The sequence below is a fragment of the Phaenicophaeus curvirostris genome, chromosome 7, assembly GCF_032191515.1.
Source record: "Phaenicophaeus curvirostris isolate KB17595 chromosome 7, BPBGC_Pcur_1.0, whole genome shotgun sequence".
Classification (NCBI taxonomy): domain Eukaryota; kingdom Metazoa; phylum Chordata; class Aves; order Cuculiformes; family Cuculidae; genus Phaenicophaeus; species Phaenicophaeus curvirostris.
In genome coordinates, this window is record NC_091398.1 from 12,305,022 (window position 1) to 12,326,394 (window position 21,373).

The 21,373-nt window shown below is 49.4% G+C and overlaps 1 protein-coding gene across 2 annotated transcripts in view; it reads left to right on the forward strand.

The window, feature by feature from the left end:
* The first annotated feature begins 309 nt into the window (after positions 1-309).
* Positions 310-21,373, forward strand: part of COL6A2 (collagen type VI alpha 2 chain) — a 30,137-nt gene continuing 9,073 nt past the window's right edge. Inside the window, exons 1-27 of one of the 2 annotated variants that reach the window (XM_069860823.1) lie at positions 310-591; positions 6,684-6,818; positions 7,741-8,339; positions 8,895-8,915; positions 9,594-9,659; positions 10,188-10,241; positions 10,351-10,395; positions 10,580-10,606; positions 11,255-11,281; positions 11,381-11,425; positions 12,626-12,679; positions 13,065-13,127; positions 13,397-13,459; positions 14,348-14,437; positions 15,286-15,348; positions 15,747-15,809; positions 15,926-15,988; positions 16,487-16,549; positions 16,939-16,989; positions 17,279-17,314; positions 17,658-17,720; positions 17,967-18,029; positions 18,320-18,355; positions 18,587-18,632; positions 19,218-19,370; positions 19,614-20,066; positions 20,360-20,398. In XM_069860823.1, the coding sequence (XP_069716924.1) occupies positions 6,713-6,818; positions 7,741-8,339; positions 8,895-8,915; positions 9,594-9,659; positions 10,188-10,241; positions 10,351-10,395; positions 10,580-10,606; positions 11,255-11,281; positions 11,381-11,425; positions 12,626-12,679; positions 13,065-13,127; positions 13,397-13,459; positions 14,348-14,437; positions 15,286-15,348; positions 15,747-15,809; positions 15,926-15,988; positions 16,487-16,549; positions 16,939-16,989; positions 17,279-17,314; positions 17,658-17,720; positions 17,967-18,029; positions 18,320-18,355; positions 18,587-18,632; positions 19,218-19,370; positions 19,614-20,066; positions 20,360-20,398 (2,452 nt within the window). In that variant the 5' untranslated portion in view covers positions 310-591; positions 6,684-6,712. The remainder of the gene's footprint in view (positions 592-6,683; positions 6,819-7,740; positions 8,340-8,894; positions 8,916-9,593; positions 9,660-10,187; positions 10,242-10,350; positions 10,396-10,579; positions 10,607-11,254; positions 11,282-11,380; positions 11,426-12,625; positions 12,680-13,064; positions 13,128-13,396; positions 13,460-14,347; positions 14,438-15,285; positions 15,349-15,746; positions 15,810-15,925; positions 15,989-16,486; positions 16,550-16,938; positions 16,990-17,278; positions 17,315-17,657; positions 17,721-17,966; positions 18,030-18,319; positions 18,356-18,586; positions 18,633-19,217; positions 19,371-19,613; positions 20,067-20,359; positions 20,399-21,373) is intronic. The other variant, XM_069860822.1, reaches the window with a different exon arrangement.

Below are 21,373 nucleotides of genomic sequence, written 5' to 3' on the forward strand. Positions count from 1 at the left end.
ATACTCAGACTTGGATGACTTAACAAGACTGGAATATTTGCAAAGGCTGAGATGCACATGGCTCTTTATTGAAATGTTCTTGTTTTATTTGTTCCACTCGAGACACGTTACCAGGATGGGAAGAGGAGGAGGACAGGGAGGAAAGAAAGAAGAACACTATTTGATGGTATAAATATGTGGGGCAGCAATGCCAACCACGAAAAGGGGCCTCTCATCATGGAAAAATGAGACTTCTTCCAGCTCTTTTCAAACAAAAATGCTTTCAGCTCCAACGACGACAGCCTCGCCCCAGCCCAGCGTCTGCCCTGAGGTGTCTGTGGACCCACAGTGACTCTCCGTGGACGTCTGGAGCTACTACAAACGAGGTTTTGCTTGATTTTGAAGGAGGAGGAAGGCAGAGGGCAGCTCCTGCCTGCGAAGGGGATAGAGGGGCTGGGCTGGAGACGCCTCCGCTGCTCCTCCCCGCACAGCCCAGCACCCCCAGCCCGGAGCATGCAGGAGCCCTCCTGATTCCAGCCACTCCGCGAAGTCTTTTTTTACCTGACATTTCGGAGGCTCTTCGGAGGAAATTTGGATGACTTCGTTTTCCAGGTAGGCAGAGTTTCCCTCTCCTTGCCCAGCGGTCCTGCGCCTATTTATTGACAGTTGTCCAGGTGGATCTACAAGACCCAGCCCCTGGTTGCCAGCTGGTGCCTCTGCGGCTGCACAGCCGCTGCTGCTGCTGCTGCTCGCAGCTCTCCAGAAAGCTACCAGTTTCGGGCACATCGTGTTTAGGTGGTACCTGATATGAGGGAATACTTGTTTTTCCATTGCTTTCGGCTTATGGCCGGTTCGGGCATTTTTCCAAGCGTTAATTCCAGGTACGAGTAGTGCAAGCTGCAGACTCTCATCTGCCAGGGCCAAAGGTCTCAAAATCCCTTGGGGGGAACCTGTTGAACCAAATTCTTCCCTGAGGTGACTGAGTCGGGCTCACCAGCCACACTGGAGGGATGGGAGCAGGAGCGGCTGGATGCTGCGCTGTGGCTGGGCAGCAGAGTGGCTGCCCTGCTACACGGTTCCTCTTTGATTTTCGGGATTTCAGAAGGTATGGATTAGGCCGACCTGTGATTCGTGTCTCCTAGCTGTCTGAGGTTCACCAGCACCAGCTCCTGCATTTTGGGGGAGACGGGGGGCGGCAATGCCTGCAAGCTGGCTGAGCTGCCCACTGGGCTCAGCTATTGCATTGGTGACCAGGATCTGTGGGGGCTACAAGCAGGGCTTTCTGCTGCCGGAGCCCAGGTCCAGGGGCTGCAACACGCCCAGGAGAGGCAGGCACCGTCCTCTGGCTCAGCCAGCCTGCCTGGGGCCTGTGCTTCCCTGGGATGGAGACACCTTGCCCCTGCCCAGGGACTCCAGCTGCAAGGTGTTTGGGTAGCGGCTCTGACAGACACTGGAATTCCGTGAAATTTGCAAACCATGGGCCCGCAAGTGAGGAAGTGGAGGTGCATTTGTAAGAGCTTTTGTACCAAACGGGGCACTATTTTTTTTCCTGTTTTCACGTTATTTAGCAAACATTTGAGTGGAGTAGAGTGCTGCTTGTATAAGTGATAGCTTGGCCAGGAAAATGTTGGGACTGTGTCCATGTCAGAGCAGCAGTGCAGTTTCAAACTTTATTCTGCCCCTCTACTCTGCTCTCATGAGACCTCACCTGGAGTCCTACATTCAGTTCTGGAGTCCTCAGCACAGGAAGGACATAGATCAGTTAGAGTGAGTCCAGAGGAGGCCACAGAGATGATCAGTGGGCTGGAGCGCCTCCCATACAAGGACAGGCTGAGAGAGTTCTGGTTGTTCAGCCTGGAGAAGAGAAAGCTCCAAGGAGACCTTACAGCAGCCTTCCAATACATAAAGGGAGCTACAGGAAAGCTGGGGAGGGGCTCTTGGTCAGGGAGTGCAGGGATAGGATGAGGGGCAATGGTTTTAAGCTGAAAGAAGGGAGATTTAGATGAAATATCAGGAAGAAATGTTTTCCTGTGAGGGTGGGGAGGTGCTGGGCTGAGTTGCCCAGAGAGGTTGTGGCTGCCCCATCCCTGGAGGTGTTCAAGGGCAGGTTGGATGGGCATTTGAGCACACTGATCCAGTGGGAGGTGTCCCTGCCCACGGCAGGGGTTGGAACGGGATGATCTTTGAGTTCCTTTCCAACCCAAACCATTTAATGGTTCTATGATATGACATGCCCAATATAATTCTCCTGTCTTCAGAGTAATGCAATTTTTGTGGCCTTAAATAAGTTCCTTGCAGACAGAGTTAGCTTAGAGTGCAAAGCAGCTGAATTTTTGTAAATTTGGGAACAATTTTTGGGATCAATCAGCAGGCTGGATCAATGGACAAAGGCCAATTGTACGAGGCTTAACAAGGCCAAGTGCCAGGTCCTGCACTTCAGTCACAACAACCCCATGCAGCACTGCAGGCTTGGGAAAGTGTGGCTGGAAAGCTGCCTGGCAGAGAAGGACCTGTGGTTGTTGGTCAACAGCAGCTGAATATAAGCCAGCAGTGTGCCTAGGTGACAAAGAAGGCCAAGAACATCCTTGCTTGTATCAGAAATGGTGTGGCCAGCAGGACCAGGGAAGTCATCCTCCCCATGTACTCAGCATTGGTGAGGCCACACCTTGAATCCTGTTTGGGCCCCTCACTACCAGAAGAACATTGGGGTGCTGGAGCATGTCCAGAGAAGGGGAACAGATCTGGGCAAGTGTCTGAAGCAAACGGGTTATGTGGACCTGAGGCTGTTTAGTCTGGAGAACAGGAGGCTGAGGGGAGACTTTATTGCCCTCCACAGCTCCCTGAAAGGAGGTTGTAGCAAGGCAGGTTTTGGTCTCCTCTCCCAAGTGATAGGATGAGAGGAAATGGCCTTAAATTGCACCAGGAGAGTTTTAGGTTGGATGCTAGAAAAACTTCACTGAAAGAGCGGTGGAGCATTGGCCCAGGCTCCGCAGGTAAGTGGTGGAGTTCCCATCACTGGAGGAGTTCAACAAACATGTAGATATGGCACTTTGGGGCATGGTGTAGTAGGCATGGTGGTGTTGAGCTGAGGAGTGGACTGGATGATCTTAGACGTCTTTTCCAACATTAATGATTCTGTAATTCTAATTTGCTCAGCTACAGCAGGTGTTGTGGTATTGAGGGAGAAATACATAGTGCACTAGGAGGAACTTCAGAAATACCAGTGTGTGGGATAAGACAGACCACGGCTCTGCCTGACATAAGATGACCTTTCCAGTGCGTTAACAGCCAATCTGTCTGATAATCAGATATGGGTGTGTAAATAAGCTGAATATAATTTGCGTATTTGAAAGTGTTATTCCAAGTCGTTTGTTTGCCATAGTATTACGTTTGGTTCAGTTGTAGAAAGAGGTACTAACAAGCAGAGAACTTGGGTCCTTCGGCAAGACCACCAGTTTTGCAGGGCTCTACGTAGATAACTCCATGTACTTTTGCAATTATGTGGGTAACAGCCAGGTCACCTGGGATCTGAGTGTGTGAGCAGCAGACAAAACTGTGCATTTTTCTGCTGAGCACCTGAGGCTCAGTAGGAGCATAGACCCTACTTAAGAGAGGATGATGCCCTCAAAATCTGTTCAGAGGACCCAAAACCACTTCATAGGATTTCCCTGGTGTTTTTTCCTTTGGTGCATCTTAAGGGAAAAGAGATGCGTCTTTCAATAAAACAAATATGAGAGAAGAAATTTTCAAGAGCAATCATTGTAAGGCCTTGATCCTACAACATCATGGTCCTGCTCTGGCAGAAAGAGAAAGGTCAAGGAAGAACATGGTGGGCACACCCAAGTAATCATAGAATCATAGAATCATAGAATAACCAGGTTGGAAGAGACCCACCGGATCATCAAGTCCAACCATTCCTATCAAACACTAAACCATTCCCCTTAGCACCTTGTCCACCCGTGCCTTAACACCTCCAGGGAAGGTGACTCAACCACCTCCCTGGGCAGCCTGTTCCAGTTCCCAATGACCCTTTCTGTGAAGAATTTTTTCCTAATGTCCCAATCAAGCGTAGTGAGTCAGCCCTCAAATTGTTCTTTACATTATTTTTCTGGCCTGTCAGTGTTCAAATATTCTCTTCAGCATCCAGAAAACGCATTTGTCTGAAATACACAATTTTGATGGTGAAATCTGCAATTTCCATTTGAGTGTTTTGCAGCAGGAAATGGGGCTTTAAGGAAAATATCAAATGTGAGATTTGTGAGAGAATCACAACATCTGATAGTGCTCTGAGGGTGATAAAATAGACACCATTTCCCACCCCAGCCCCGGAGACCTCTTAGGTGGGGCAAGGGACCTTCCCACTGTGTGTCCTTTCACAGTTAATGATCAAATGGCATGTTGATATAGCAGAAAGCTGATGAGGCTCAAGGCACAGAGTGGTAGTGACAGAGTGAGATAAAGGAGGCTGTGTGCAACAGGACCACAATGAAGTGACGTCTGTCTAGTGTTTTCAGCTGTCACTTTTCTGCCTTGCCTTTGTGCCAGCTGGAGAGGTGAAAGCCATGGTCCAGTCTAAAGCCCCGAGGGCTGGGGGCATGAGAAGTCCTGTACTAGAGCTGGATCTGGTTGTCCATGAGGTTTAACTGCTCCTCGCAGCTCTGCCTGGAGAGCAGCAACTCTGCACAGTGCCTTTCCCACCCGTGCACACATGGCAGGAAGGAGGGAGGGAGGTGCTTAAACTTGGGACAAGATCTGTGAGTCAGACACTTGGCCAAAACCTCCAGTGCTCTCAGCCACTCCAAAAGCCGATATCTCCAGCTTCCTAAGTCATCACGAAAGACTGTCTCTAAAATCGTGCTGTCTGAAGGCGCAAAGCTGTTGTGTCCTACAAGAGATCAGGATCTCCTGCAGCTCTGCTTTTTAAAGGGTAAGCAAGATGAGGGGAAAAAAGCTTGTAAAAAAGCTCAAGGGAGGAATTCTTGATCTTAACTAAAATATCCCCTTAGTATTTTATCTTTACCATGGCTCTTCTGGTCTCTGCAACACAATGAAAACTGAGCCACGATTCCCTATGCAGAGCTTTCATAAGGCCACTGTCATGTCTGTTTGCAAGCAGAATGTGCAGCTTCTCTGAGCTGGAGGGAGGGAGAAGAACCCATGAACTACTTTATAGGAACGTTTGAGTGCTGAGCTGGAGGTGCATGATAAGTCCTTGATGTCAGAGAGCTTTGCTGAGCCACATCTGTGAAGTGCCCCCAGTTATGTTCCCGAAGGTTTTGGATCTCCGTACAACTTGACCCTTTCTCCCAGATCTCCAAAGATTGTGAGGGTTTCTCCTTCCCCTATCTAAAATCCAGCCTGAGCGCTGGCTTTCACAGGCTTTAGTAAGGAGGAAGGGTGTTACTGTGTAAGGATATCAGCAGCACTGATACAAACCAACTTTTCCAGCATAAACCAATTTGCAGAACCCTGTGGTGCGCTGCAGCTTGCAATGTTAACTGGAAAGGGATGTGTCCCATCAGGGAATAGCTGGTCACCGTATGGATAGAGAGATGCAGGGGAAGCTGAGCTGCCAGTGTTCTTCAGGTAATGCCATTTCCTACGCAACTAAGGCAGCATCTCAGCTACATCACTACCTTGCCCTCCCCCTGCACTACCAATGCTACCAAACGCACTTTCCATTCAAGCCTTGGACTCTTCCAAGAGCTACCCTAAAGAGACATTTAAGGAAGAAGCTCTCTTTCTGGACTGGACTCAGGCCTTCATTCCCTAACAGAGATCACACATGCCCCTTTTTGGGGTCTGTTCTGTTGACCACCAAACAGAAAATTGCCTATGCTACTTCTTGATTTGTGGGCCATTAAAAGACTGTGCTGGTTAGTGTTTGTCCTCTAGGTGTAAAGGTGAGCATCACCTCTTCCTTTGTGTTCTTTGCTGTTGGTAAGTGTCACTTGGGCTGGCTGTGAATATCCTGTCCTTTCAAAGCCTGGGTTCTTCTGAACACTTGTATATACATCCCAAGGAACTTTTCGGACTGGATCTGTAACTCTTCTGCTGCTTAAGTTATCATAACCCTACACAAAATGTGCACCCATGTGCACTGGCTCAATGATGGGTGAATGCTAAAGATGTGCATTTCTTCAAGGCCTTATTTATTCATCCCTTCACTCCAGGGGTTGTGCAGGCTACAAAGCAGTGCTGTTAAGCAAGGAATTTTGAACCTTTTCAGCATACACAGGCATCACCACACCCAAACGATGAGTTAGGCGTGGAAAGAACCTGCTGCATGCGTTCACTGGTGGTCTTGCCAAGAAAGCAAAGAGAGGAGCATGGATGCTTACACCTGCATGGATCAGTGGTAATGGAATCTATGTGGTCATGGGGCAGTCAGGCACACACATGGAGAGAAACCATGAAATCAGAAGATACTGATGCGCTGTCAACGACTCCACCACATTGTCCGTCCCTTCAGAAAGCACTTTTAAATCATTCAGCCATACTCCAACAAACAAAATATTTTAAATGCTTAGCTTTCAAGTCAATATAAAAATCTACATTAGTGGCCCAGTGATGCATCACAATGATGGAGAGGTTGTGTTTTTCACTCACAGGGTTTACAAGGAGCACTGGCTGGCTTAGTATCTTCCCAGCAGAGTTAGGAGGTTGCATATTGTGCTTAACATGTAACTTGTGTTTTCCCCCAGGCATCTAAATATCCAGAGGAACTGCTGAGATGTTCCAAGAAGCCTTTTTTTCCACTCTCCTTTGTGTGGTTCTAGTTCCTCTCCATGCTCAGCTTGATGTGGATCCTGGAGAAGCTAGTCCTACCTCCTGTGCAGGTATTAAACAGAAAATGTGGGTGTCTCTCTCCTTCGTAGGCAGCAATTTCACTGAAAGCAATGGCTATGCCAGCTGTAGATCCTGCTGACAAGGAACTGACAGTGGCGTGTTACACCTCTCCTGTCCCTTTGCACTCCTGGGCAGTGCCCTGAGGAAGCAATCTGTCTGCAGGGGACACTGTCCTATACAAAACCTCCCATTTTTGAGTTTGTTTTGGAGTGCAGTGAGGCAAAAATGGAAGAGCTGGGTTCTGCTAGTGGAGGCTGATGCAGTAACAAATACCAGGCAGTCTCCAGAGCTCAGTTCTGTATGTGACGTCAGAAAACAGTCCACTTTTAATCTGATGATTTCAATGCTTTTCAGTTGCAATGCAGAGGAGGTGATTGATGTGTCCAGCCTGACTTTAAAAAAAAGGCAAGATTTTCAGGATTGATTCAATACTGAACAAATCTTAGGAATTTGAAGTCCTGAGCACTGGAGAGTTGTCTGCCCTGAGCACAGAAGTTACTGCTAGAGCTAGGTGGGACTTGTGCTTTTTCCAGTATAACACTTTGGCGTGATCTTTTTCAAAATGTTTCTAAATCTGAGAGCAACCAGCAGCCTGGCAGGGCATTCATTTGGAGCAGGAGAGCAAAGGTTATATCCTTGCTCTTCTTCATTCAAAGTTGATGCTTAGTCCTCAGTTTCCTCATTTCCTTCAACCCAGGTGGAAATAACTCCTGGTTACTAAGAGCTGCAACACCTTCACAGGAAGCTTCACCTTGAGCCCCAGGCTGTGGTTTGCTTTCATCACAACTCTGTGTTCTATCCTCTATGTGCTGTCTATGTATGCTTCTTGGTCCAGGTTTCTGGGGAACAGTGAAGGGGATGCAGTGGTGCACGAGGGGTTCTGACATGGTCTGAATACTTATCTCCATGCAGAAAAGAGGAACTGCCCCATCAATGTGTACTTCATCATTGACACCTCGGAGAGTGTTGCTCTGCAGACTGTACCTATCCAGAGCCTCGTGGATCAAATAAAGCGGTTCATCCCTCGGTTCATTGATAAACTGGAGAGTGAGCTCTACCAGAACCAAGTCTACATCACCTGGCAGTTTGGTGGACTTCATTACTCAGATGTGGTGGAAATTTACAGTCCTTTAACGAGCAGCAAAGACATATATCTCCCCAGGCTGTCGGCGATTAGCTACCTTGGCCGGGGCACCTTCACGGACTGTGCTATCTCCAACATGACAGAGCAGATTCAGACCCAGATGGCCTCAGGTGTGAACTTCGCAATAGTCATCACTGATGGCCATGTCACTGGCAGCCCCTGCGGGGGGATGAAGATGCAGGCCGAGAGGGCGCGAGACATGGGGATCAAGCTCTTCGCAGTGGCCCCCAGCGAGAATGTCTATGAGCAGGGCCTGCGGGAGATTGCAAACCTGCCGCACGAGCTCTATCGCAACAACTATGCCATCACACAGAAAGGCACCCTGGAGATCGATGAGAACACCATTGATAGGATAATCCAAGCTATGGTACGGAGTGCTGCCTGAGGTGCAGAGAGTATAACAAGGCAGAACAGAAGAAGCAGCATGTGGATGGGGGGGGATGCTTTCTGAACAGCCCCACAGTGGGTTTTGGCAAGACTCTGGAGATTCTCTCTTCCTTTCCGATGTCCTTCCAGCACTTTTGGGCCAAACAGAGTCTTGAGCATCTCTAATTTCTCTGATTAGGTGCTTAACCAGGACTTCTTGGTTTGTGTTTCTCTTCTCTGACATGTCTGGACAGGCTGCCACCCTAGGCCTATCTCTTGCTGAAGGCCAGACCTGTACCTCAGCCTGCTCCCCATCCAGGGGTGCATGGAAGGGTGTGCAACACTGAGACTGTGCTTACCATCAGCATGGTCTTTGAGGCCCCTGCTATGAGGCACTGTTAATCAGGGATTCTGCTATGAACATCTTTAAATTCATGGGACCTTTACTATCTCCTCTCTTTTACCATCAACACACATCTTCAAGGGTGTAGTGCTGTTTTTCACTTGGGGCTGACCGCCTTAACTGATTCGATTCATCCTGTTTTCTGTTTTCTAGAAACACGAAGCCTACGGAGAGGTGAGTGAGCAGCATCTTTATGCTATTGCCACACAACACATGTTTAAGTTGCCAGAAGACTAGCTCATACCCCGAAGTAGCAGAACTTGCAGTGAGGTGGTCTCTGCCCACCTGTAGACCAGTGCAGGGCCTGGGGACCAGTCCCCTTACCCAGTGTTTAAAATGGTTTTTCACTCTCTGCTTCCCCCTCACCTGCAATGATTTCTATTGAATAGATTTAGTTCATCACTTTGGAGCCACATTTTGAAGGTGCTGCACATATTGATGCTCCTGCCCTGCTGGTGTCACGTAGATGGGGTTTGGCATACATCAGGAGGAGTGATGCTCCACAGGGCATGCACATCCCCTGATAGCCCCAGAAACACAAGACCATACCACCTCTTCTGATGCTTAGCTGTCTTGTTCTTTGGGTTTGAGCCCAGAACCAAGCCATAATGAGTGCCTGTGGCAACTTTCTGCTTTTGATTTATGGGCAGCATTTTTCTGCATGCTTGTTGCTGCCTCAACTGTAACCCAGCTGGAGCCATAACAGTTTTTAGCACTGCATTCACGGGCAGAGGTGTGTGGAGAGCCATGGTGCACAGCTGAGCTTCTGGTGTGCGCTGGCTCAGCACATGAATCAGCCGGCACTCTGCAGTGTAGTCGTTACACCTCTGGGTTTAATTTGTTGTGTTTCAGTGCTACAAGATGAGCTGCCTGGAGATTGCAGGCCCACCTGGTCCCAAGGGTTATCGAGGCCAGAAGGTAAGTCACCCTAACTGGTGGGAAGAGAATAATACCAGTGCCTGACACTGGAGGATACCCTAGATCCCACCTCAGCTTGCAGCAGCCTTCACAGGTGTAGCAACCAGGTGGGAAATAACTCCCCAGCATCTGTCTTGGCTGTGGAACACTGCTGTGCTGCAGGGAATGGAGCACACAGCCAGCACCGATGTCTCCACATGTCCATGCCGAAGCTGGTGCATCAACAGCACTGCAGCAGTGTCCGAGCATTGGCCATGCCAGCCAGAGGGCTACTGGAATGAGGCAGCAGTTGTCTCCAGCTCTCCCTCAAAAGCAGGGCTCTCGCATATTCAGGGTGTCCCTCTCTCCTGCCCCGAGCTCTGTGCACTCCCCTCCCCATACAGTCTATCCCTGACTAGTCCTGCTCTGCCAGCGTACTGCCCGAGCTCTGTAGGAGCAGCCACAATGAACCTGGGGCTCCAAGCAATTGCCATTTTCTCACATTCAGCACCAAGCATGGACTTATGTTGTTTTATTTTCTTTCCATAGGGTGCAAAGGGGAACATGGGTGAGCCAGGCCCCCACGGGTTTAAGGGACGGCAGGTGAGTTGAGGAAAGCCCTCTGCTGCCACATCCAGCAGTGATATCCTTGTGTTAGCTGGGGATACATCTTTGCCGCTCAAGCTAACTCGACGTGTGTTTTTCCCTTCAGGGTGACCCAGGTATTGAAGGTCCAATCGGGTACCCTGGTCCCAAGGTAAGAATCCCATAGTGGATGACTGATGTCCCTGCATTCAGTGATTTTTGATAAAGCAGGGGCAACTCTGCTTCTCCCTCGCACCTGCCTGTTTCCCACCTGAGATCCCTGGTGCTCTGTTGCCTTTGTTTCAGCTGATCCCCAGGCACTAACACAGCATTTTTCTTCTTTTCTTTTTGTCTAGGGCCTACCAGGGCTGAAAGGAGAGAAGGTGAGAAAGAAGAGACCAAATGGCATGTCTGTGCACCTGAGGGGTGGAAGGACACCTTCCTTTTGCAATGAAAGAGAGTTTAGGTAGTGAGGGAGAATAACAACCTATGGGATTGTTCAGCCTAGAGAAGAGAAAGCTCCAGGGAGACCATATAGTGGCCTTCCAGTACTGAAAGCCTACAGGAAAGCTGAGGAGGAGTTCTTGATCAAGGAGTGTGGTGAAAGGGTGAGAGGTAATTGTTTTAATCTGAAAGAGGGAAGATTTAGATTAGACACTAGGAAGAATTTTTTTACTGTGAGGGTGGTGAGGCACTTGCACAGGTTGCCCAGAGGAGTCATGGCTGCCCCATCCCTGGAAGTGTTCAAGGCCAGGTTGGATGAGGCTTTGAGCAATGTGATCCAGTGGGAGATGTCCCTGCCCATGGTAGGGGGATTGGAACTGGATGATCTTTATGGTCCCTTCCAAACCTAACCATTCTGTGACTCTATTAATATGTAATTGTGGGCTTGGGGAGGGATTTTCAGAGGCATCCCAAAGCCTTTCTTCTCCTTGAGACATTGCTCAAAGTCTTGTGAAGTGGTGATGTTTTTAGAATGTAAATGGGTGGGACAGGCAAACTGACTGACTCCTGTCCTCTTTTTTCCTCAGGGTGAGATTGGATCTGATGGACGGAGGGTAAGAAAGGATATTTTCTAACTTGTGTGTTGTTCCGGCTACCACCCTTGAGTGTGTATTAACAGATCACCTATGCCTTGTTTTCTCCCCTTGATCCAGGGTGCCCCTGGTTTGGCGGGCAGGAACGGCACCGATGGACAGAAGGTAACAGCACTTGGGAGCACCCTGTAACGTGGCTGCTGCTGTTTCATATCTTTACCCACTCTTGTGTCCACAGGTTGTTTTATTTCTCCCATCCTGCATGCTAGCTTTTTGTTCTGGCTGGGGTTTCTATGAACTTATTTACACATTATTCTGGATGTCCTATAGAAATATGTGAGGTAGCTGGAGGTGAATTAATGCAGGTCACAGAAGTGCTATCTCTTTGTCAGCAAGCTCTCTGCAGGAACTGGATGTGTAACCCAGATTGTGCTCTTGATGCAGAAGGTGACACAGCCGGATCATCGGGGTATAGGTCCCTCATCTTGAGTGTTAGTGACCCCTACAGGACGCATATGCAGAAAGTTTTGCCGGTATTTGGTTTTCAAGGAGGTTTGTCAAAGAATCTGAAAATTCTTCTCTAAGCTACTGCTTATTCTTAATATTAAAGCCCTAAATCCAGGTTCAAGTACCTTGCAGCAAAGTCCCTGAAATCCTCTAATGCCTCTAGGGTGAGTGCAGAGGACCACAACCTCCCTTAGATCTGCATGCTATACAGAGGTACCACAGCGGGGCAGCCTAATTTGAGATAGTTTCAGCTGGCTTTGTCTTCTGGTCAGTTCACATTTCTCTTGTACCCAGCCAAGTATATCTCTGAGACAATACCAATTCTTCTTCCCACTCAAAATGCCTGCTGAAACTCTAAAACACAAAAATCCTTCAGTCACCACTGCTCTCTAGCTGGGGCAAGCTGTGTAAGGGCTTCCAGCAAAGCCATTTTGGGGCATAAAGCAAGCTGGTCACTACTCTCAGGGCATCCATCAGGCAGCATGGTTACTGCAGACCTGAGCTACTCTGACATGAGATGAACTGCAGAGAACCAGCACAACCATAGAGGTGAGTGACCACCAAATCCTGCCTCAAGGGATGTGTCCATCGCCCAGGGCTTTTGTGCAGGATGGGCGTGCTTGAATTGCCACAACACCCATGATATTATTCAGGGCATTTTGACTACTTTCTCCTCCCCGATTTGTCTCTGCACACCATGCTCTTGTTTAAGGAATACACTTGCTGTATATTCTCTACGTGATCACAGGTACAGTCAGTTGATGGAGTTAAAAATCAGTGTCTGTTAACAGAAAAATCTATATTTTCCCTTCAGACACCTACAGCTTCTTTGTCTTCTTTTGAATGCTGTTTCTCTAGGGCAAGCTGGGGAGAATTGGACCACCAGGCTGCAAGGGAGACCCTGGTGACAAGGTAGGAACACTTTATTCTTTCATCAGGTGTATTGCCCCAGCTTATGCTGCTGAATGAGTTGCACATGCAGAGAAGTATTGGCAATGAGATGTTACTGTCCCATTTTCCAACCAACTGCATGATCTGATCCCAGGCCTAGGATCCCCAGAACAGGGAGAACAGCCTGAATTTTATGTGCCTCCTTTCCTTTGGCCAGTAATCGAGGATCCTCCATTTTCCCTCCCCTCCACACAGAGAAGATCTACTCCTTTCATCAACAGTAGCAACGAAGGAAAAATAGCTTAGTCTTTAGAGCAACTTTTTAAGCCAGTCGATTAATTCTGATGGGAGAATGCATGTTTTTGCCACTGCAAAATGTCTAGTTCTTTGTCCTTTTCTTCCCTAGGGTCCTGATGGCTACCCAGGAGATGCAGGAGACCAAGGTGAAAGAGGAGACGAAGGCATAAAGGTAGAAGTACTCTGAACAGCAAGCAGTGTGGGCAGAGACCACCAGTAGGAATAGCTAAACACTATTGCCTGTATTTGCTCTTAAATCTTTCACTACTCATGAATCCTGTAGGCTCTGTCTTCCTGGGAGCTGGATCCCATCACCAGACACAGGAGCTGAGGGAAGAGCCTTGCTGGTCCTGCTCCTTGGGCTCCTCATGGTGCACGTCAGAGGTGCACAGCAACATGCTTCTGGCACAGGCCATGACCATTGCTCTCTGTCCGTTTCAGGGAGATCCTGGCCGGCCTGGTCGTAGTGGACCCCCAGGACCTCCAGGAGAAAAAGGAAGCCCGGTAGGTTCATGCAGTGTTGAGGTGTTTCCAGGGTCAACTCCACACAACATGGAGACAGTATCAACTGCTGGTCATGTGGCAGATGCAAGCACAAAGATGATGACTTGCTGTGCATCCTGGTGATTCTGCAAATTAGCCCATCAGCACAGAGAAAGCACAAGTCCCTGGGCGGTTGAGTGAGCTCTCCTGACATGCGTGTCCCCACCAGTACAGTGGGAAACGTCATGTGGGCAGCAGGAGAGGGGACTTTGCAACATCCCTGAAAGTGCTCAGAGCGAAATGAGAATGGGTCTCGAGTGTTTGTACAGAGAAAAGCAGACAAAGTAGACTGAAGAGGATTTACCTTTCTAGTTAATCCATTGCACTGCATCTTTCCTTTTCTTCCCATCTTCTCAGAGTAGAAAGGCCCTGTTTGGCCATGGTTTCTCCTACCATGTTCTCATGACTTCCTTGGTGTTTGTGGAAGCGTCAGTGTTTGCAGGTTTTTTTATTCATGTGAGCAAACTTTTAGGGATTAATTTGCTCAGAGAGCTAAGGCAGGCTTCACCCATTGCACTTGATCTCATAGCTAAAGAGGTTGCCACACCAATGGCCAGTTACTTCAGACATAGTGGAGGAGGCTGAAATAGCCCTTTGGATTTAGGCAGGGCTGGACAGGTGCCTTTGCACTGGTTGATGGAGAAAAGGTGGCACAGCATCACACTGCTCCGAGGCTGGAGTCTGTGCATGTAGCTTTGACGTGTAGGCATGGTGGGTGTGTGGAAGCTTCAGTTGTGTGTTCATGCACACATCTGCTCAAGGGCGGACTGCTTGACACACACAAAAGGGGGGCAGGTTGTGTACCTTGACGTCTCTTATGACAAATTGTATTTCTTTTTCTTCTTCAAGGGACTTCCAGGCAACCCTGGAGCTCAAGGGCCTGCTGGTATTAAGGGAAGAAAAGGTGAAACAGGACCTCCTGGACCCAAAGGAGAGCCTGTAAGTGTCCAAAAGCTCTCTGGGCAGTGGGCACACCACAGTATCCTGATGCAGTTTCATAGATGAACTCTGAGAAAATCCCCTGTTTAGCCTGCATTGCTCTGCTTTCTGCATTGAAAAAGATATGCTGGTGCTGATCTCCTTATCTCCCCCATCTCCACAGAGCAGTACTTGCATAAGCCTGCTGTTTCCATTTCACTTTAGAGAAGCATCCTGTATTTCCACATAACCACAAATGCCTCTGTGGATGCCCAGGAGCCCTTTGGCTGTGCTCTAGCAAGTTCCCCAAACCTCTGGCTTCTCACAGGAACTCATGGAGTTGAGACCAGGTGGTTGTTATGGTAGACCTCTGTGAAAAGGACAGTGTCAAATCACAGCCGTGTCACAGCATCAATGATACCACACAGACCCAAGCTAATGTGGTGGGGCACACAGAATTTGGGGAGTGGATTGGAGATGACACTCCCTGGCAGAACACGGCTCCAGCAGTACCAAGAGGCAAGAGCCCAGCAGGTTTGTGTCCTTGTGTTAGATCTGCTGGGGAAAGCAACACCAGCTGAGCTGGAAGTAAAGCAGAGTCTTTAACCTTGAGGTCTTTAACCATGGGTGTTTGACCGCTCTCTTGACAGAATAGTCTGGCTGTAGCTTCCCAAAAGCCAAAGGCAAGATCCCCCAAACAGCGCCAGCATGGGCATCTCTGCTTCCCTGCTGCCAGGCACATGCTTGCTAAGAGGGCAAGGAAACATCTCTTGGACCAGGAGGGAGAAAGCAGGGCAGCCAGGCATACCATGAGTTCGGGTAGTACTCATCTTTGCATGCTTTTTCTGTGACTTTCTGTGTCTATCAAGGGTCGACGTGGAGATCCAGGGACAAAAGGCAGCAAAGGCACTCCTGGGGCCAAAGGAGAAAGTGTGAGTATAGCAACTGGCCAGACCATTTCCAATGTGCTGAAAGGTGCACAGGACTGGGATGTTTGATGCACTACTGCCCAGCTGTGAATTATTCAACACCAGAGCTGGGAACTGAAGACCTCAATGGGCTCTGCTCCCGCTGTTCCCACTGCCTGACTTGGCGGCAGCAGGTGCAGCCTCATCTTCTAGGGCTTCATCCAAAGAGAAGATGAAGGGCAGCAAAGCTTGAGGAGACATGAGACATGTTCAGAGAGCATGCTGCCCTGACACTGTGTTACAAGCCAAGAAACATCAGATTTGAGAATGCCATCATGCCTTCCTGTGGCAAGAAGAACTGCCATGCACACAAGCAGCATTGGAGATGTTTCTGACCAGGAATATCTTTACCCTCCTCACAGGGAGATCCTGGTCCAGAGGGTTCACGTGGCCTGCCTGGTGAGATTGGAAACAAAGGAGCAAGGGTAAGCACAAAAGCATGGACTGGTGACAGCTAGGAGGGAAGGGGAGCGCTGCTGTCATCATGCACACCGGACTGTGCCTGCCTCTATATGTTCTTGTATCTTGCTTTGCTTTACAGGGAGAACAAGGACTGCCGGGTCCCCGAGGCCCTCCAGGTGTTGTGGGAGAACCAGGCAAGACAGTAAGTCATCCTGGGACATCTGTGTGACTGTATCCTCCCTCTGCAGTGAGAGCTTGCCCTACGGGCATAAGTGACTGCACTGTCCCTCCTGAGAGGAGGAGGCTAAAAACTAGCCCATAGGCACTGGCTAGCCCTTAGGGCAAGGAGGAATTGCAAGACCCAGGAGTCCCTGCTTTTCCATCACTCCTGGTCCCAGACGTTCTCATGACAATACGGAAGGGACCATCAGGGCGGGTCATGGGGCAAGAGAAGATGAGGCTCCATAGGTGCCCATTTATCCTGGGTCTGTTGTTAGTCCAGCACCTTATCATGGCAGCAGTGCCGTGACATCCGTGTGGCTCTGCTAAATCAGTCACTGGCACAGTTACCTCACTGGGGGTAGATGGTCCTGCAGCATCATCTTTAGAGCTTGTTTCTCCAGCTCAGTCCCCTGTGCAGCCAGGAGCTGCAGCGATATCCTCACACACTCTCTCCACTCTTCCCTACACTATCCTACAGGGATCACGTGGGGACCCTGGTGACTTGGGCCCAAGAGGTGATGCTGGACCACCGGGACCAAAGGTAAAATCCCTGAAAGCAACTCTGCATTGGAAAGAGTATTTTTGTGGTTTTTTATTTTGGTTTGTTTGTTTGCTTGTTTGTCTAAAAAAGGACAGTTTCCACTGCAGAAACCTGTGTGCTTTGAAAACTGAATGGCTCAAACCTAATCCTCTGTATGGGGCAGAGCTGTAAGTCTTGCTCTGGCCTAGACAGTGTGCAATGTCCTCAAGACCCTGCAGAGCCTTGCTTCGCACAACCATTCCCAGTGCTTCAGGGCCAGCTGCAGAAGTTATGGCTCCTGGTGGTGTCTTACCCCAAGAAGGGATGAAAAAGGCTCTGGATGTCACTGGCATCTCCAGGTCAGAAAGGCTGGGTTCGGTTTCTGATGGGTCATTTTTTTTCCACCAAAGGGTGACAGAGGCAGACCTGGCTTTCCCTACCCTGGACCCAGAGGACCACAGGTATGTATGCCTCACACAGTGCAGATGCATGCACCTTAAGGAAACCTGTTTCAGTGGAAGTTGCTAAGTCACAAAAAGGGGCTGAGGGGCTTAAACACTGGGACTGAACCTGGCTGTGGTTACATCAGCCTTGTGGCAGAGGTGCTGGGCACCCGCCACCCCAACTATCAGCCTGAAGCTACACCTGCTGTTCAGCTTTGTACGCCTCACCGCAGACTTTGGATGTATATGCACATGGTGTGGAGCCAGTACCAGTTGTTGCTGACTTCTTCTGCTTCTCCTTTTGCAGGGTGACAAGGGTGAGAAGGGGCAGCCAGGTCCCAAGGTGAGTGCCGAGTAGTTGTTGGCTGACTCCCTGGGTGCTTGGCCAAGGAGCCTGTCCTGCTGGCAGCCATCCAGGCTATTCCCTGCAACTGCAGAGCATGGATGGATCTCCCAAGCCCATCTCCTTTCAAAACCATCTGAAATGTGTTTTGCCAGACTTCATTATTCTTGGTTGATGCCTGTGTAAACACTGATTATTTGCTCTGTGCTGAGCTGCTGGTTTAGAGGGCGCTCTCCTGGACCTGGCAGGCACATGTTTTTGATGGGCTTGTAGCAGTACTGCCTCTACTTGAGCACATCCAGATGTGCTCCATGCCGGATCTGTTTCTCCTTCTTCTGAGCAGGGAGGAAGAGGTGAACTTGGACCAAAAGGAGTGCAAGGGACCAAAGGAGCAAAGGGAGAACCGGTAAGCAGACTTCCCATACTGCCCATGGGGTTAGTGTCTCTCCCCGACACCTCTGCCAGGTATGCTGGGGATGGCACTGCCAGCTCTCCTGCGTGCCCTGCGTTCCCAGGCTCAGCGGTGGCAGGCAGGTGATCATGCTTAGCAGGGCTGCACCTGGTGAGGGGGCCAGGAGGAGCCCCAAACACCAGCGGCTGTATCACCAGCCTCGCCAGGGAAATACTTGACCCTTCCTTGTTCCTTCCCCAGGGTGATCCTGGCCCAGGAGGTGAGCCTGGACCCCGTGGTCCAACTGGTGAACCAGGCCCCGAGGTATAGTACCTTGCCATTGTATCTGAGCAGATGCTGCAGCTCCCCACTCTCTTCCCCACTTCTCTTTGATGCTCTAAAACCCAGAAGACCCCAATGGCTCTTCCTGCTGCAGGGCTTTCTGGAGGGGACACCAGCTGCCAGATGCGTCTGCTGGTTCCCAGTGAGGCTTTCCTGCCCTTCCTGTGGCAGACCTCTGCAAAAAGCCACAATTTTAATGTCTCTGTTGTATAGTTCCCTAAGACAGAACTCATGGGAAAACTGTGCCTGAAACCCCTGCATTTTCCTTACAGGGGACACCTGGCCCATCAGGAGATCCTGGCCTGACTGTAAGTAGCAATGCTCTGCAGCCCTCGGTGCTTTATGTGAACAGCCTGATAAAGAAATAGCATGAGGTCCTGCTGCTGCCCACAGAGGTGGCCTTTGGCCTCCCACGGGAGCCAAGGAAAGAGGGCAAGGGTCTGGCTGGGTGGGAAGGGAGAGGGGATCCTTTCCCTTTAGAAGGGATGGATGCTGCATAAAGGGAGAGAGGCATTTACCCTGCACCCCTTTGCTGGCAGGACTGCGATGTGATGACCTACGTGCGAGAGACATGCGGATGCTGTGGTGAGCAGACCATCACCTCTCCCCATGGCAGGGGAGCCACCACTAAAGGAATGGGGGTAGTGGGTCACTGGAGGCTGCTTCCTTCTTCAGGAGCTCCTTTCAGGGAAATCTGCCCCATGAGCTGCCCCTTTGCACTGAGCTGCCAGCACAGTGGGCTCTTCATTACTCTGCACAGCACTGTGTACTGCAGAAGGGACACCTTGGGAAGTCCTTCCCTGCTCTCCCCGGTTCCAGTCCACTACTGAATGCAGTGGTACTGCAGGTGCAGCCTGGCTTACCTCCCAAAATTTAGCTCTGCCATTGCAGAAGCTGTGAGCTGGACTATGGAGTTGCATGTTCCAGATTATAGGGTAGAGGGTATTGCACAGCAAGATTAGAAAGGTTTCTTTTTATATATATCAATAGAAAGGTGTACATAAAATCCTCCCTATGCTTCCAGCTGTGTGCAGTGCCACAAACCCTGTGGACACTTGGCATGGTGCTAACTGTATCCACCTTCCCCATACATGGTGTCTTCTGCCCTGATGGCTCTTGTTCCCACCATCACTGACCTTTGCATTTTCCTCCTTCTGTCCTTCCCCTCAGATTGTGAGAAGCGCTGTGGTGCCCTGGACATCATGTTTGTCATAGACAGCTCAGAGAGTATTGGCTACACCAACTTCACTCTGGAGAAGAATTTTGTTGTCAATGTGGTCAGCCGGCTGGGCTCTGTTGCCAAGGACCCCACGTCAGAGACAGGTCTGGATGGTGTGGGGACACAGCAGGGCAAGGGAAAAATAAAATGGTCTTGGAACCCTCCAGTTTCCACATTTGTCTGTGGTTACAATACCTCTGTCCAGCGTTTTTGTGGTGGTTTCTGCTTCTCCCTCTTCCCATCTTTGTAGGCCAATCAGGCAGCTCTTTGCTGATGTGGAAGTTTGCTGACCTTCTCCACTTTTCACTGAGGATGCAAAGTCAAGTGACATGGCTCTTTATTGGCAGGTGCCCGTGTTGGTGTGGTGCAGTACAGTCATGAGGGAACCTTTGAAGCCATCAAGCTTGATGATGAGCGCATTGATTCACTGTCGAGCTTCAAGGAAGCAGTGAAGCGCCTGGAGTGGATTGCTGGAGGCACCTGGACACCATCTGCCCTTCAGTTTGCCTACAATAATCTCATCAAGGAAAGTAGGAGAAAGAAAGCCCAGGTGTTTGCTGTGGTAATCACTGATGGACGCTATGACCCCCGGGACGATGATAAGAACCTAGGGGCTCTTTGTGGTAGAGATGTGGTTGTCAACACAATCGGCATCGGAGACATGTTTGATCAGCCAGAACAGAGTGAGACCCTGGTCTCTATTGCCTGCAATGAACCCCAGCGAGTCCAGAAGATGAGGCTCTTCTCAGATCTGGTGGCAGAGGAATTCATTGACAAGATGGAGGACGTGCTCTGCCCAGGTCTGTACCCATCTTTGCACTGCTTATGAAAGCTGGAGCTTTCTAGCCCCAGGGTTTGGAGTGGGAAGCATATTTGGTCTGTTGCAATGATGGTAGAGACCCCGTGTAGTAATGTAGCCATAAGTTGGGTCATTCATAGCGGGGGATGACCTTTATGTAGCCTTGGTTAAACAGTCCTTCCAGTCAAGCCTTTTGGGGCAGTCCTTTCCCCTTGTAGGAGACCCTTCCACCCTGACTATGCAAGCTGTGAAAGGGGTTGACAGCAAGTCACTCATTTTCTTTGTTTCTTCCAGATCCACAGATTGTCTGCCCTGAGCTGCCCTGTCAGACAGGTAAACATTACAAGTAGCTTCCTGTCATCTGCACAAAGTGGTTGGTCTGGGGCAGAGTGCGCAAGGCGCAAGAGTGCGCAAGAGTGTAACCAGGGTGTGAAATCTTGTTCATTCCCTTTGGATGGCAGGTTTGGGGAAATAGCGTTATTCTACTTGAGCCTCCAGGTTTTCATCTCCTGCTTTTTTCCTGTCTCTCTGAGTTCTCTGCGCAGGTAGGTACGAGTGCAGTGTGTTAGTGTACCAGCATGGGTCAGCCCTGATATTTCTCCCTGTCCCGGTTCCTGGGAGCCACCAGATTTTGACCTGCAAACTCAGCAATTAATTTCTCACTTATTCCATGTCTCTCTTATGCATCTAGTCAAAATCCCCTTGCTAAACTCTCCCACCTATATGACTTTTGAAATACAGAGCCCAACCTACAGCATAGGGCAGGATGCTCCTTGGGAGTGATGAGGGCAGAGCAGGGGGTAGGGACTGTTTCCAAAATGACATCTTAGTGGACCCAAAGCTTTGGCTTCTCTAACGCTGGCTGTATTTGATTAACAATTAACCTAGGGTATTGGATTAAAGGAAAAAGGCTGTAAGTATCCTCTGCTATAAAGGAGACAACTGCTGCACGCTGCAGGTAGCTTCACTTGATCATAGTTGCAGATGTGCAACCTGAATTCCTAGAGATCCTGTCTATCAGAGTCTCTGTGCCTGTTTAAATACAACAGATACACTGTTTGCTGGTATACAAAAGCTTATGGAGAGAAAGTTTTGCCAGTTCTTGCAATTTTTATCTCCACTCTTGCCATGAATATGTTTTTGCGAAAGTCTGGCCTCAACTTCATTTTCAAAGAAGTCACATTGTTTCCATACAAAGCAAAGGAAAACTGGTCCCAAGATGCTCAGAAATCTGAAGACAGAAAAGATAAAATTATTCCCTTCTGAAATCTCTCAGTAATATTTTGAGTGTTTCCACCTAACCAGAGA